The sequence below is a fragment of the Apostichopus japonicus genome, chromosome 16 (assembly GCF_037975245.1).
Source record: "Apostichopus japonicus isolate 1M-3 chromosome 16, ASM3797524v1, whole genome shotgun sequence".
Taxonomy (NCBI): Eukaryota; Metazoa; Echinodermata; class Holothuroidea; order Aspidochirotida; family Stichopodidae; genus Apostichopus; species Apostichopus japonicus.
The window spans coordinates 24,327,137-24,342,908 of NC_092576.1; the positions used below are offsets into that span (position 1 = coordinate 24,327,137).

The 15,772-nt window shown below is 38.8% G+C and overlaps 1 protein-coding gene across 1 annotated transcript; it reads right to left on the minus strand.

The window, feature by feature from the left end:
• Window positions 1-1,586: 1,586 nt before the first annotated feature.
• LOC139983175 (uncharacterized) lies at window positions 1,587-15,508 on the minus strand. The gene is made up of 6 exons (XM_071996556.1): window positions 15,297-15,508; window positions 13,960-14,026; window positions 12,280-12,357; window positions 9,864-9,949; window positions 7,128-7,218; window positions 1,587-4,465 (listed from the first exon to the last, which is right to left on the minus strand). The coding sequence occupies exons 1-6, from the start codon at window positions 15,384-15,386 to the stop codon at window positions 2,088-2,090; spliced, it is 2,790 nt and encodes a 929-aa protein (XP_071852657.1). The 5' UTR covers window positions 15,387-15,508; the 3' UTR covers window positions 1,587-2,087.
• Between the last annotated feature and the right edge of the window lie 264 nt (window positions 15,509-15,772).

Here is a 15,772-nt window from a genome sequence, read left to right on the forward strand (position 1 = left end):
AACCAACCTCGGCCACCGGTATATCAAGGACATGTGGCACCAGGTTGACAGTGATTGGAAGCTGGGAAGCAAAACGATGTCTAATCGCTGTGGTATGAGGAAAACGTATAAAACACCTTTCTTCCTCCTACTCTCCATGTCCCCAAATAGACATTTGTTTACCTTTCTTGATGTTTACAGTAGTAACCTCAATAACAGCAAACATAACATGGGTAAAACCCACAATTTTCTGTTATGAAAGGCTTCAAAATGGTAAAGCACATGGGAACAATGACATATTTGCTATTTATCACACACAAACAAATAGTTTTTGCAACTTTTCCATAAAATTGAGATTCAGCTTATCTCACTTGCTTTTCACACCTGCTTGATTTTGCCACGCTACATATTAAACTCAACGATTTTCAAGACCTTGGAAAGAGTTTTCCCTTTCCCCTACTTTTCCAGAATTCCCATGTTTTCCCGACTGTGTGGGAACCTTGTGTATTTCATAAAGATAAAAGTAACCATAAGTTCTCATGGGTAAACCGATCTCCCCTCAACCCCCCCCCCCCACCACCACCACTTGGTTTTACACACTCTGCAGCCTTATCCCCCTCTCTTCCATAGGAGATACAACTGCCCTGTACCACTTTTCACAATGACATCTGCATGTGGATTTGTCACTACCTCCCTCTGGTTTCCCCTCACCTAAGCCTCGCCCCCACCCCACCCCCCCCCCCCACAACCAAGACTTCCATTTGAAAAGGCATTGGTAGTCATCAGGTCTTCCAGAAGTCAGAGTCATATATAATGTTTGAAGGTACTTGTCATTTAACCACTCAGTATGGTATCATCAGATTGAATGAAAGTCGATTGAACGAAAGTCAACACAAAAGGAAGCTTAAAGAGACAAGCGCTGGTGATTACTACCAATAAAATACATTCATTATTCAACAATCAAATGAAGTATAGAAAGTGGTGAAATACAGAATTAATCTAATAGATAATGTCGAATGTTTTAATAACATTCTGCAATCTGACACTTTGTATCAGTGCATTTGTTGAAAACCGTTGTCTTAAATCAAATGAAATACAACTCAAGACTATGTTTCACATACTCAACTATTCAGTCAATGTATTGCTCATAAAGCAAGTTTTTAAAAAAATGGATTTATATTTACACATCACATTTGTGGCAGTACCATCATACATGCTACTACTATCAAAACACACACAATACTGAATGAATCAATAGTCACTAACAAGAGATAAACAGTTCCAATCCTATATTTCATCCATAAACCACTCTGCAAAATAAATGCATTTTTACCTGTCAGCAGTTGTGAAAGTACAGGGGTGGATCTAGGCTGGTAGGTAAACAGAAACTCAAAAGTAATTAATAGCACAACCATGCATTATGACCTAGTTAAAGTCATAGTCCAAATATGACTCAGAATGCACCAGTTGATATAAAAACTTTCATATCTTTAGGAAGTGGAAAGAATCCCAGAAATAGGAGTTGACTTCAACAACTCTTCTCTATAAAGTCCAGTATTTTGCTCCTGAATTATAACTCTAGATGGTTAAGAAATGACATGAACCAGTTTGCTTAGAAGGATCTCTTAACAGCTTGTTTTCGGTGTCGGATTGTCCAGTGACCTATATACACCCTAACACTTTAAATTGCACTTTGGGATTGCTTGTCAAATATTTTTTGGGAGTAATTCAATAAAACATCAACAGCCATCATACACAAAATTACATTAACACCTAATAATAGTTGGAACTGGTATTTATGCTTCCCACATCTGTATCACATACATTTAATATTTTGCAAGTAGTCAACAGTCACATATGAACACTCCACAGGATAACAACAACAATGTGCCAGATGCTTCATATTCCTTATAAATGGTGATTAACATTTAAAAGTTATATCAGATTGCTTACAGCACAATGACTGACAACTCATATTTGTTGACAATTGTATTCAAGGTTAAAGTAATTAACTTTCTCCTGCATTTCTTAGAGTAAAATTCTGTCTTCCAACTTAACCACATTTTTTTTTATTCACTCTTTTTCTTCGTTAAAATAAAACATGCAAACTACTTTCCTGGCGAATGGCAGCACCTTAAGCAGAATATTTTTGTGCAGTTTGATTGGTTATGAGGTACTCCAACTGACTTTCTGTTCACAGCCCCACCATCTCTGTCTCCATGATTATTACTCTTTGGTTGCATCTGCTTTCGTCTTACCAATGTCTCATCTTCTACTTCTTCAACTCTACTATGCTCCTGCTTTGTTCTCCTTGTTTTCCTTTTAGCTGTAGGCAGAACACTATCATTATGATTGTCAATACCTTGTGGCAATACCCTTTCTCTTAACCGTATCGCTGAATTGTCTTTCCGCACCTGAGTCACGCATGAGTGAAGCCTGAGCTTGAAGCCTGAATCACTTGTTAACATTCTGGGACTACCATGAAGAGTATTGGCCACATCAAGTGGGCTTGCAATCATGGTCGAATTGTGTTGTGGAGTGAACGTCTTTGGCAAAGTTTCAGCATCATGAAATTCAAAAGGATCTGCAAATAACGATTGTTCATCTGTTACAGAAGCTAAATGAGTTAGTTTGATTTCACACTTCCCAGCTCTTTTAATGTTCTTCGTATTTAGAAGCTTTGTTTGGTCCAAAGGTGAGCCCAAGCACGACTCCCATGGTTGATGCTCTCTTCTAGTTGGAGTTGATCTTCTGTTTCTGTCTTTTCTTTCTTTTCTTTTAGACTGTTGGAGTGTCTCTCTGCTTTCCTGTCTTTCTGACTTTAGGCAATCATGACCTTTTGTCCTCCTGCAATTACTTCCATGTACTACGTAGGTCATGTTTAGATCTCTTTTCCTCATCCTCCTTTCTTGTCTCTCTGTCAGTCTTGATTTAAGTCTTTTTCCTTCTACATCTCTTAAATGATCTGTTTGATTATGGATGGATCTCTCTCTCAATCTGCTATACTCATCACTGGCCATCATAGAGCTTGCCTCCTCTTCATCCTCCTCATCACTGCTACCACTGGTTACCAAAGAGATTCCCTCCTCCTCCTGATCCTTGTATCTTGTCTCCTCCTCTTTCTCTTCCTCTTCCTCTTTCTCTCCCTCCTCATAAGTTGCCTCTCCCTCTTCATCACTGCTATCACTGGTCACCAAAGTGCTTCCCTCCTCCTGATTCTTGTATCTTGCCTCCATCTTTTTCTCTTCCTCCTCATAAGTTGCTTCTCCTTCTTCGTCACTACTACCACTGGTCACCAAAGAGCTTCCCTCCTCTTTCTGATCCTTGCATCTTACCTCCTCCTCTGCCTCATGAGTTGCTTCTCCCTCTTCATCACTGCTACCACTGGTTACTAAAAAGCCTACCTCCTCCTTCTGATCCTTGTATCTTGCTGCTTCTTTTTGATCATTGGTCCTATGGGTCAACAGAGAGCTTCCCTCTTCATCCTTATACTCTCCTGATTCCTCATCACCACTTCTTCTTCCAGAATATATTTTATCAGCATTTCTTTGATGTGGCTCCTTTACGATAAATGTATTCCCTGCTAATGGATATCCCTCTACTTTTGGCTGTTGCTTGGACTTGTATAAATCTCTTGGGGTGCCAAGACGGTAACTCCTTGTGGGTGTCCGAATGTTGTAGCTGCTGCTTCCTTTGCTATCCTTTTTAAAATATCTTCTTGGAGTACCTCTGTGTGGGGGAGTGACTGGATCATTAGGAATCCTTACCGGATCATTCCATGAGGGGCTGACAATGCATAGTTGGGACTTCCATGATTCAATTAACATCCTGGAGGATGGAGATTCTGGGAGTGTTGTTGGTATTACATAGGTATTTCTCATTGGACTCTCCATCTCCCCTACATCAACAGGAAGAGATCTTGGTGACAAACCAAACCTGCTACTTGGAGAAGAATGAATCTTAGTATTACCACTCCTGGGTGACAAACTAACTCCAACACGGCTGGACTTACTTGGTGAACCCTCATCACCCCCAAAAGGTTTCCTCTTTCTCTTGCCAAGGAAACACGTCCTGACTCTCATCATTTGATCTGACTCAGATTCAATTCTGGATTGATCATCTGATCGCATTTCTTTATGGAATACCTCATCAGTAGTAATCTTGTCATTTTCATGGTCATCCACAGGGTTATCTTTAAAGGACCGATCATGGAATCTGTGCAGATTGCCTCCAGGACAATACTGATTGTCAAATTCTTCCTCTTCTGTTTGAGATTGTCCTTTCTTGACATAAACAGCAGATTGAGAAGCATTTAACGACATTGAACTAATTTCGTCTTGTGTCTTCTCATTGCTTTCCTCTTCCACAACTTTCTTACTGCCGGTGTCTATCTCAGTTACGTCTTCCGACAAGTTCCTGACTGATACAGAACCACTGGCTATTGACAATGTGTCATCTGATGAATCTATAACTTCATTCTCTTGTTCTGAAAAGATGAAGATTTCTAGTTTCAATCATTTACATTGGTCAAGCAGTCATGTGTTATGTAGCACTGCTTCATTATGAATTCTTTCTATACATCCAAGTACTTGTATACCTATTTTACAAAAGATTTTGTGAATTCCTGAACTGGCAGAATTAGTCCTTTCTTTAAGGAATGGGAGGGGGCAGAAGAGCAGTTATTGACAGAATCCCTTGTAGTATATTCTTCTTGCTATTGTCCTCACTTAAAACTCAGTCACACTGTCCATTGAATTCTCTCACACTCACTGACTATTGTCTCGCAAATTAACACTTCACTTACACTGCATGTTGTCCTCACTCACAGGTCTGTTCTACACTCACTGCCCATTGTCCTCACAAATTAACACTTCACATTCACTGCCTGTTGTACTCACTCACAGGTCAGTATTCCACACTCACTGACTATTGTCCTCACAAACTAACACTTCACATTCACTGCCTGTTGTCCTCACTCATATGTCAGTATTCCACACTCACTGCCCATTGTCCTCACAAATTAACACTTCACATTCACTGCCTGTTGTCCTCACTCACATGTCAGTATTTCACACTCACTGCCCATTGTCCTCACAAATTAACACCTCACATTCACTGCCTGTTGTCCTCACTCACATATCAGTATTCCACTCTCACTGCCCATTGTCCTCACAAATTAACACTCCACATTCACTGCCTGTTGTCCTCCTTCACAGGCCAGTATTTCACACTCACTGACTATTGATCTCACAAATAAACGCTTCACATTCACTGCCTGTTATCATCACTCACATATCAGTATTCCACACTCACTGCCTATTGTCCTCACAAATTAACACTTCACATTCACTGCCTGTTTTCCTCCCTCACAGGTCAGTATTCCACACTCACTACCTATTGTCCTCACAAATTAACACTTCACATTCACTGCCTGTTTTCCTCACTCACATGTCAGTATTCCACACTCACTGCCCATTGTCCTCACAAATTAACACTTCACATTCACTGCCTGCTGTCCTCACTCACATGTCAGTAATTCACACTCACTGCCCATTGTCCTCACAATTGACTATTGTCCCCACAAATTAACACTTCACATCCACATTCACTGCATGTTGTCCTAACTCACAGGTCGGTATTCCACACTCACTGACTATTGTCCTCACAAATCAACACTTCACATTCACTGCCTGTTTTCCTCACTCACAGGTCAGTATTCCACACTCACTACCCATTGTCCTCACAAATTAACACTTCACATTCACTGCCTGTTGTCTTCACTCACATGTCAGTATTCCACTCACTGCCCATTGTTGTCACAATTGACTATTGTCCTCACAAATTAACACTTCACATTCACATTCACTGCATGTTGTCCTCACTCACAGGTCAGTATTCCACACTCACTGACTATTGTCCTCACAAATTAACACTTCACATTCACTGCCTGTTGTCCTCCCTCACAGGTCAGTATTCCTCACTCACTGACTATTGTCCTCACAAATTAACACTTCACATTCACTGCCTGTTGTCCTCCCTCACAGGCCAGTATTTCACACTCACTGACTATTGATTTCACAAATAAACGCTCCACATTCACTGCCTGTTATCATCACTCACATATCAGTATTCCACACTCACTGCCTATTGTCCTCACAAATTAACACTTCACATTCACTGCCTGTTTTCCTCCCTCACAGGTCAGTGTTCCACACTCACTACCTATTGTCCTCACAAATTAACACTTCACATTCACTGCCTGTTGTCCTCACTCACATGTCAGTATTCCACACTCACTGCCCATTGTCCTCACAAATTAACACTTCACATTCACTGCCTGCTGTCCTCACTCACATGTCAGTAATTCACACTCACTGCCCATTGTCCTCACAATTGACTATTGTCCCCACAAATTAACACTTCACATCCACATTCACTGCATGTTGTCCTAACTCACAGGTCGGTATTCCACACACACTGACTATTGTCCCCACAAATCAACACTTCACATTCACTGCCTGTTTTCCTTACTCACAGGTCAGTATTCCACACTCACTACCCATTGTCCTCACAAATTAACACTTCACATTCACTGCCTGTTGTCTTCACTCACATGTCAGTATTCCACACTCACTGCCCATTGTCGTCACAATTGACTATTGTCCTCACAAATTAACACTTCACATTCACATTCACTGCATGTTGTCCTCACTCACAGGTCAGTATTCCACACTCACTGACTATTGTCCTCACAAATTAACACTTCACATTCACTGCCTGTTGTCATCCCTCACAGGTCAGTATTCCTCACTCACTGACTATTGTCCTCACAAATTAACACTTCACATTTACTGCCTGTTGTCCTCACACACAGGTCAGTATTCCACACTCACTGACTACTGTCCTCTCTTAGAGGGTACTTATTCGTTGTACTCACTGTCACCATAACAGAGCTGAAAATTTCATGTCACCATTATTCATCACCTAGAACTTGACATTGCATAGTCTTTGCAAGTGATGTGAACTCAACTTAGAAGTCAATCTTGAATACTCACTATATAATAGGGACTGTTAGTAATCTCTTTGTTACATTTCACAAATGCATATCAACATTTATCTTTGAGGAAAGCCCAAAAGCCAGAACTAACCTTCTCCTTGCTCCTCCTCCTTCTCCTCCTCAATGGTTGAATTAATATCCTCCCATTCCTCATCTTCAAGCTGGTTTGTAAGCAATGTTTCCTATGTGAAAATACATAAAAAAAAGTCACTATCAGAAGAGAAACACAAAATATGATCAATTGATATCATACAACAGGCTTCCATACTACATTTGAATTGTTATTGATATATCATACAACAGGCTTCCATACTACTTGTAATTGTTATTGATATATCATACAACAGGCTTCCATACTACTTGGAATTGTTAATAATATATCACACAACAGGCTTCCATACTACTTGGAATTGTTATTGATATATCATACAACAGGCTTCCATACTACTTGGAATTGTTAATGATATATCATAAAACAGGCTTCCATGCTTTTGGAATTGTTAATGTTATATCATACAACAGGCTTCCATATTACAGTACTTGGAATTGTAAATGATATTTCATACAACAGGCTTCTATACTACTTGGAATTGTTAATGATTATCATACAACAGGCTTCCATGCTACTTGGAAATGTTAATGATATATCATAAAACAGGCTTCCATGCTTTTGGAATTGTTAATGTTATATCATACAACAGGCTTCCATATTACAGTACTTGGAATTGTAAATGATATTTCATACAACAGGCTTCCATGCTACTTGGAAATGTTAATAATATATCACACAACAGGCTTCCATACTACTTGGAATTGTTAATGATGTATCATACAACAGGCTTCCATACTACTTGTAATTGTTAATGATGTATCATACAACAGGCTTCCATACTACTTGGAATTGTTAATGATATATCATACAACAGGCTTCCATACTACTTGGAATTGTTAATGATACAGTATCATACAACAGGCTTCCATACTACTTGGAATTGTTAATGATATATCATACAACATTCTTTATACTACTTAGAATTGTTAATGATTATACAACAGGCTTCCATACTACTTGGAATTGTTAATAATATATCACACAATAGGCTTCCATACTACTTGGAATTGTTAATGTTATATCATACAACAGACTTCCATGCTACTTGTAATTGTTAAATTGTTAAAGGTCTAGGGACAACTAGCCTGACTTGCCCCATTTTCAGTCCATTTATTTTGCTGATAATTTCATTCAAAATCTGTTGACATTTTAAAAAAAAGCTTTGTTCACTTCCAAGATATACACATTTGAAGTTTTGATATATCTGGAAAACTCATTGACTATACTGTTTGTACAAACTATTACGTGGAGTGAACTAAGAAAAGACTTGTCATATGGTCAATCAATGATGCAAATTGCAGCTATTTTCATTATTTCTAATGCCCATTTGAGCGATTAGGACAATGTTGTTCATAGGCATCCGTAGACCTTTAATAATACTGACACTAAAATGGGAATGACACAACATACACATTTGGAAGATTGGCAAGAATCTCATTAAGATGACTGTCACAAGGTTCTTACTGTGGCCTTTATTAGAAATTCGGATTCCCTTTGTATTTTTCTCTTTAAAGATCTATGCAGCTTTAAATTAAACACGTTAACAACAGCAAAAGCCAATTGACCATTGGCAAATAGTATGATTAGATATTTAACAAAGTATATATACAGTAATGGAATACAGAATAATTCAAAGTTGTGAAAGACTTGATTTCAGGTAGCATCTAAATCCTCATCTCTACCTACGTTACTGTCAACTCTCTCATACAAATGTCCGTTATAGACTTGACTTTAGCATCATCTCACAAAGCAGTCCTACTGTACATCGTCATTTGTACATAATCGAAAGGGAAGGGTGCGATAACTCCCTGGCAATTACAGAGCGCAGATCAATATTTTGCAGACTTGTACAGTATGTGTACTGTAGTTTGGATTGCAACAAGTGGGTAGAAGGTAGTAGGAGGGTGAAAGTGGAGGGAGTACTGTAGGATGGTGGAAGTAGCTTTGAGGTACTGTAGCAGGAGGTAAAAGTGGGTAGGAGGGTGAAAGTGGGTAGGAGAGTGAAAGTGGGTAGGAGGGTGATAGTGGGTAGGAGGGTGATAGTGGGTAGGAGGGTGAAATTGTACAGGAGAGTGAAAGTGGGTAGGGGTGTAAGTGGGTAGGAGTAGGAGGGTGAAAGTGGGTAGGAAGGAGTAGGGGGGTGAAAGTGGGTAGATGGGAGACAAAAGGGGTGGAATGAGGAAGTATGAGGCTCAAAGTGGGTGGAATATGGAGCAGAGTAAAAATGGCTGGAAGGAGTAGGAGGGTACAAGTAGGTAGGAGAGGGTTGGTGGATAAAAGTGGGTACTAGGGAGTAGGGGCATGAAGGTCCAAGGCAGTAGGTGGGTGGGTGATAGTGGGTGGAGGGTGTAGGAGGGTAAAAATTGGTGAAGGGTAAATAGTAGAGTGAATGTGGCTTGGAGGGTAAACTTAGGCACAAGACGGTAGGAGGGTGAAAGTGGGTGGAGGGAGTAGGAGGGCTAAAAGTAGGTAGAGGGAGGAGCAGAGTGAAGGTGGCTGGAGGATCGTAAGAGTAGGTATGTGGGAGTAGGAGGAAGTTGGTGGAGAGAGAAGGTGGGTGAAAGTGGGTGGAGACTGGAGAGAATACCAGGTTGAAAGTGAGTAGGAAGAAGTACAGGCTGGTGGGTGAAAGTGGGTAGCAGAGAGTCGGAGTGTGAAAGAGGGATTACGTGGGTGAAAATGGTTAGAAATGCATGGTATAAGATGTTCACTTACCTCTTCAATAACTCCTTCCAGGAAAGAATCAAGAGCAGTGGCTGATAAGACACTCTTGGGTATGATATCACTCTTCTTTAAATCAACTGGAAAGAAGAAGAACATGGTTTTGTAATGGACCTTCGGAGCTACTGTAGCAGACTGGGATGTCAGTGAAACGATTCCCTCGTCCATATTTAACTAGTTTTGAAGAAATGGGAGACCATTTTGTCATCGAAAATGTATCTAAAAGCATTTTTGGAGGTCAGGTACTGTAGACAGTGATCATTCTCCAGAGAACGTGACCATGCTTTATCAGGAATGGCAACCGGATATCGGCATTGGCTGCCCAGATGCCCAGTTTGTATGCCACCTGGTATAAATGTGTGCTGTACAGTACAGTAGTTAACATGAGAGATTATGGTCTTATAATGGTCTGGAGGACAGCATAACTGAATGATTAAAGCTTCGACCCTCTGCCACATTACCTTAGCATTGCTCTACTTGACATCTCAAAGTATCCTGCCTAGAAGTCAATCTGACTTAACTTTGATGTTATTGGGACAACAAAAACACGATAACAAACTTCGGAAATGGACAGTGACTGCAATTCTAATATCTTGAATTTTCTTGGCAAAATTCCTCGCAACACACTAATTCTGTGATGTCACCTTGGCAAACACCCTTCAAACACTTCACTTAAGGTGTAATACTCTCGTTGGTTCATCAGTGAAAATTGATGAAGTTGATGGAATGTTTTGCTTGGTTGTCAGAGTTCTCTGTACAGTACTTACAATTTCATCAAAATGTTTTTTTGTAGAAATCTTGGTTGCCTCTTCATTTGAGTTGCCTTGTGTTCATTTGTGTTACCTTGTTTTCATTTCTTTTACCTTGTGTTCATTTGTGTTACCTTGTGTTCATTTGTGTTCATTTGTGTTACCTTGTGTTCATTTGTGTTACCTTGTGTTCATTCGTGTTACCTTGTGTTCATTTGTGTTACCTTGTGTTCATTTGTGTTACCTTGTTTTCATTTCTTTTACCTTGTGTTTATTTGTGTTACCTTGTGTTCATTTGTGTTACCTTGTGTTCATTTGTGTTACCTTGTGTTCATATGTGTTACCTTGTGTTCATTTGAGTTCATTTGTGTTGCCTTGTTTTCATTTGTGTTACCCCCGTGTTCCTTTGTGTTACCTTGTGTTATGTTGTGTTGCCTTGTGTTCCTTTGTGTTGCCTTGTTTACCTTGTGTTACCTTGTGTTACATTGTAGTGTACATTACTTCCATTACTAACAGAGGCAATGAAAATGTATGAATGCAACTTCTTAGTTTACTTGGTGGCATGTCTATCCACTGGTTAGTTTGTTTGGGGTGCACATCAGGAAGAACCTTATCAGGCTGCTACTGTAGATCTAGCAGAAATGTCAAAACTTGCACACATTGTGGATAAAGTTTCCATTTCAAAATCAGCAAGACAGATTAGAAAGCACAAAGTACTCTGCCTTAAACTAATAATAGATAGTTCTTCTTCTTTAGAGCTGCATTAATAGACTTTTTTTTCACAGCTCAACAAAATTTCATAATAAGTGGAAAACAAGACTCTCTGAAGGTTGTCTTTTCAGAGAATTCTTATCACACTATGAATAAAAAAATTGGAATTTATGGTCAAATTTTTTCCAAAATCTGACCTTGAAGTTAATATACTTTAAGCATAGTGTGCCTGGATCTTACCATGAAAAGGATCATACTAAGTTCTTGATAATGTTGGTGTCCCCATTACAAACAAAACTCCCTTTTTCACACATACCCAATTAGGTCTAGCACAAGATACTGTGTGAGGGGTATATTCTATAATGGAAAGCCTTATTATGTTATAATATATTATACAAATAATGAATGGTTATGAGTGCAATAGTGCATATATTTCATGAGTTGAAAGATGGAATGTTCCATTCAACGAGGCTTAGCCGAGTTGAATGGAACAAATTACATCTTTCAACGAATAATATATTTGCACTATTGCATGAATGGAAACATTATTATTTGTTTTATACAACATCTTATATTAAGATGGGTAAAATGCACCCATGCAACAGATTGTTTTGAACAGACAGGTTTCTCTGCTCTCTAACCATTGAAAAAAGTGCTACCAAAAAAGTATAACCCATGGTTCTATTTCATAGAGTGGAATAAAGCGGATTTTGCATGCAATCAACGAGCAATTGACCAATCAAATGACCAGAATACAATTTCATGTAAATCATGATATCTGCATTCCCTCTTTAAAGCGAAATGTAATGATTGATAACACAGGAAATAACCAATGGCTTCACATGGTAGTTGAGAAAGAATACTTTGCATGAAAGTTGCAAATTGATGGAATGACCCACACACACTGTTACTTGAATTCTTGGAAACAAGACTACATAGTACATACTCACCCGTGACTCTTCTGATAGGATCAATTTGATCCTCTTCTTTCCACACTGTCTGTCTGCTAGGCAAACTCTCCAGGAATCCTAAAGCAAGGAAGACAAATATCATACCCATATTATTTCGATATCAATTTACCATTCTGATACAAAGTTTGTATTTAGAACAACTTCACAAACCTTGTAACCTCACCACATTATTAAATGACTTGCTATATAGTCCATCGAAGAAAGCTATTTAGGTTTCATGAATGGAATTCATTTTGCATATTAAGCAGGACATCATTAGAGTTTAATTATGTTTACAGACAGTTATTTTGATACTGTAAGTAAAGTCCATGACTCTGATGCCTAGCTTCCCCCCTCCGCTTTGATCGGTAATGGCAAACAATAAAATTGGAATGATGCTCATACTTGGCAACGGAACTTAGCCAGTTAAGCAGGCAAACTCACGGACCTGCCCATCGTGAAATGACAAACACTATGACCATACACACAATTAAATGATAGGCTAGACAAACCCTATGACCATACACACAATGAAATGATAGGCTAGAAAAACCCTATGACCATACACAAAATGAAATGATAGGCTAAACAAACCCTATGACCATACACACAATGAAATGATAGGCTAGACAAACCCTATGACCACACACACAATAAAAAGATAGGCTAGACAAACCCTATGACTATATACACACAATGAAATGATAGGCTAGACAAACCCTATGACCATACACACAATGAAATGATAGGCTAGACACTTTCAATTGAATATCAACTAAAGACTGTGCACATGGTCTACCATAAAGGTGCAGGTTACTTGATGGATGAGTGCAGTATTCAACAGCATGAATTATGAGGACAAGTAGAATTCCTATATATAATCTGAATGTAAATACAGTACTCAACGTTGTACTAGTATCTAAATAGTTAGGTCTCAGACAGAGCCCTATATAAATGTATTACTCCAATGTACAACAATGCAACACTAGAAGTACTTATGAGTATGGAGGAATTATAAATCTGAGAGTACCATCTAGTTAATGAGTTTCATTGGATTTCAGAATTGATGGATATCAGTACTTAGGAACCTGTATCATCCAAAACTATATGAGACTTACATATAAGGCATTGAAGACTCCCGCACAAAGAAACGTCTCATGCCGGTAATCTGACCTAGTTTTGAATGAGGTGTAACAGAAGTGTTAGACACCATCATCGATCCCAGAAAATACACACACAGCTTGCTACCATCGGTAATTAGACACAAGCGTACAGTCAATATTGCAGCTACGGTCAATACCCACAACACAGTGTACATAGCAGCGATGGATATCTCAGGTCTAGATAAAAGATAACAAGGTATCACGTTTCATTACTGTCTGCATTTTGTAGCAAACTTCACTTGCAAGCAACGGAAAGTTAACCTTTTTCAGAGCACGTTGTACAGCTATATTAAATATATCTTGACCTCAAAAGAACTGGCATAGGAGGTCAAACCTTCTAGAGTTACCATCTGTACATGTCAAGGTATCACACATACACACATAAACCCTCCATGACTGCTTAGTGCTTACACTCCTATCACGCTCAGCAAGAAAGGAAAAATGAGTAGCCTCTAATTTGTAATTCTGTCAATTTTAAACATAAACCATTGGAAAAAAAATCACTTAAATTACTCACCATAACTTTCACTGACCGATAAGTCCTTGAGGTCAACCACATCACTGTCTGGAAATTCTTTGTCATACTAAGGTAAGAATCAACATAAAGAACTCTAGAGACACTAGTAATCAAATAAGATAACTTGTAGAATATTGCAAGCTGCTTGCATTGTTTGACTTCCTCTTGATCCAACAAACTTTCCCCTTTATCGTAGTACCTTTTGCCCAACCCTCAACCATTTTGGTACCTGTTTCATTCTTCTGTACACCAACTATCAATTTGTATTCCTTGTTGCTCATCTTATTCATCTGGTTATTCACACTGTAGCACATTTAGATTCTGAAAGTTCTGATATTACAAACGGTAACTGTCACTAAAGAAGCGCAGTCTTGCTTTGTTGCACGATTGCACTCATACACTATGTGCACACAATGAGTTTGTGAGATTGCAACTAACAGTGAAGTTACATTGCTGCAGTATTCACATTGGACAGTTAGAACAGCAATGATGACCACTTCTTTCTCAGACCGTACAATAAATAAAATACCAAAAACTAAACCGAATATCAGTGACAAGCATTCAAAAGGATTTAAATAGATCATCAAATTTAGAATAGGCATAAGTACCCCACATATGATCTGTTTCTCCCTTTTCTATATTCATAATAATAATCATAATAACAATAATAATATAACTGATAATGAAGGAGAATACGCCTTTGATTGAACTGGATTATGCATTACAAAGCATGACTTCATTTATACTGTACTCATGTATGAGGTTCAATGCTTGTGACTGATGTAGGCTAAATGAACTTCTTGCAACTTTGATTTGACTTATTTGTTGTGTTGTGACATGACATGACACAACAACACCCTGATGTATTTGGATCTGTTTTGCTTTGCGATACTTTATTAATTGTTCATAAACCTATGCACAAGTACTATGTTTTCATAAAAGTGCATACACCTTAGAATAAGCTTTATTAAGAATGAATGAACTGGTTCGGCTCAAGTTGACCACTGCACTATACTGTATGTGTGTGCCCTACTGTACAGTAGGCATATACAAAGTTATAACAACATTGGTACACTTGTGGCCTAGCCCAAACGTATATCCTGTATTAGCAATTTACTGCATAAGTAGTGAGGTTACGGAGGTTGTTTTTTAGCCACAAGTAATAGGGCCGTCGGGCAGACCTAAGCCTGGGCTGGTTGACAAACAGTAAACGTAGGCTAGGCTAATTGATATTCCAGATTCGTCGCAAAACCCCTACCACCTAACTCAACATTACTTTATCATATGCGACAAAATGAGTATGAAATTCACTTTTAATTACAAAAAACACGACTAACTTTCGATATTATAGACATCATGTCACTGAGTAAACCATGACTCCTTTTGAGATTTGAATAAAGATGTGGATCGTCAGGTGTAGCCATCATGACTAATTCTGTTGTAATGATTCCCTGTCAAAATTCAAAGACTCAAGAGTTGACTTTCGCGCTAGTGGAAGGACGTATGTAAGTTACAATGCATTCAGATCATTACCATAGTAGGTTATGTATGGCATCTCCAATTAATGTGTATGCCCGCAAAGAAGATAATCAAGTGCGATATTGTCTTACAGCTTATTCGACACTATAGTCACTTGTTTGGTCGGGACACTCACACTTTGATGGACCACTTAGGTGAAAACAACAACAAAATATATAAATCATTGAACAGGCAAACCAGAAGTTGAATTTCTTAACTGTGCTTTAATACATCTGCCACCCGCGCCCTCCCCATCACACCTAAATCTCCAAGACGCCTTCATGGGAAACGATGA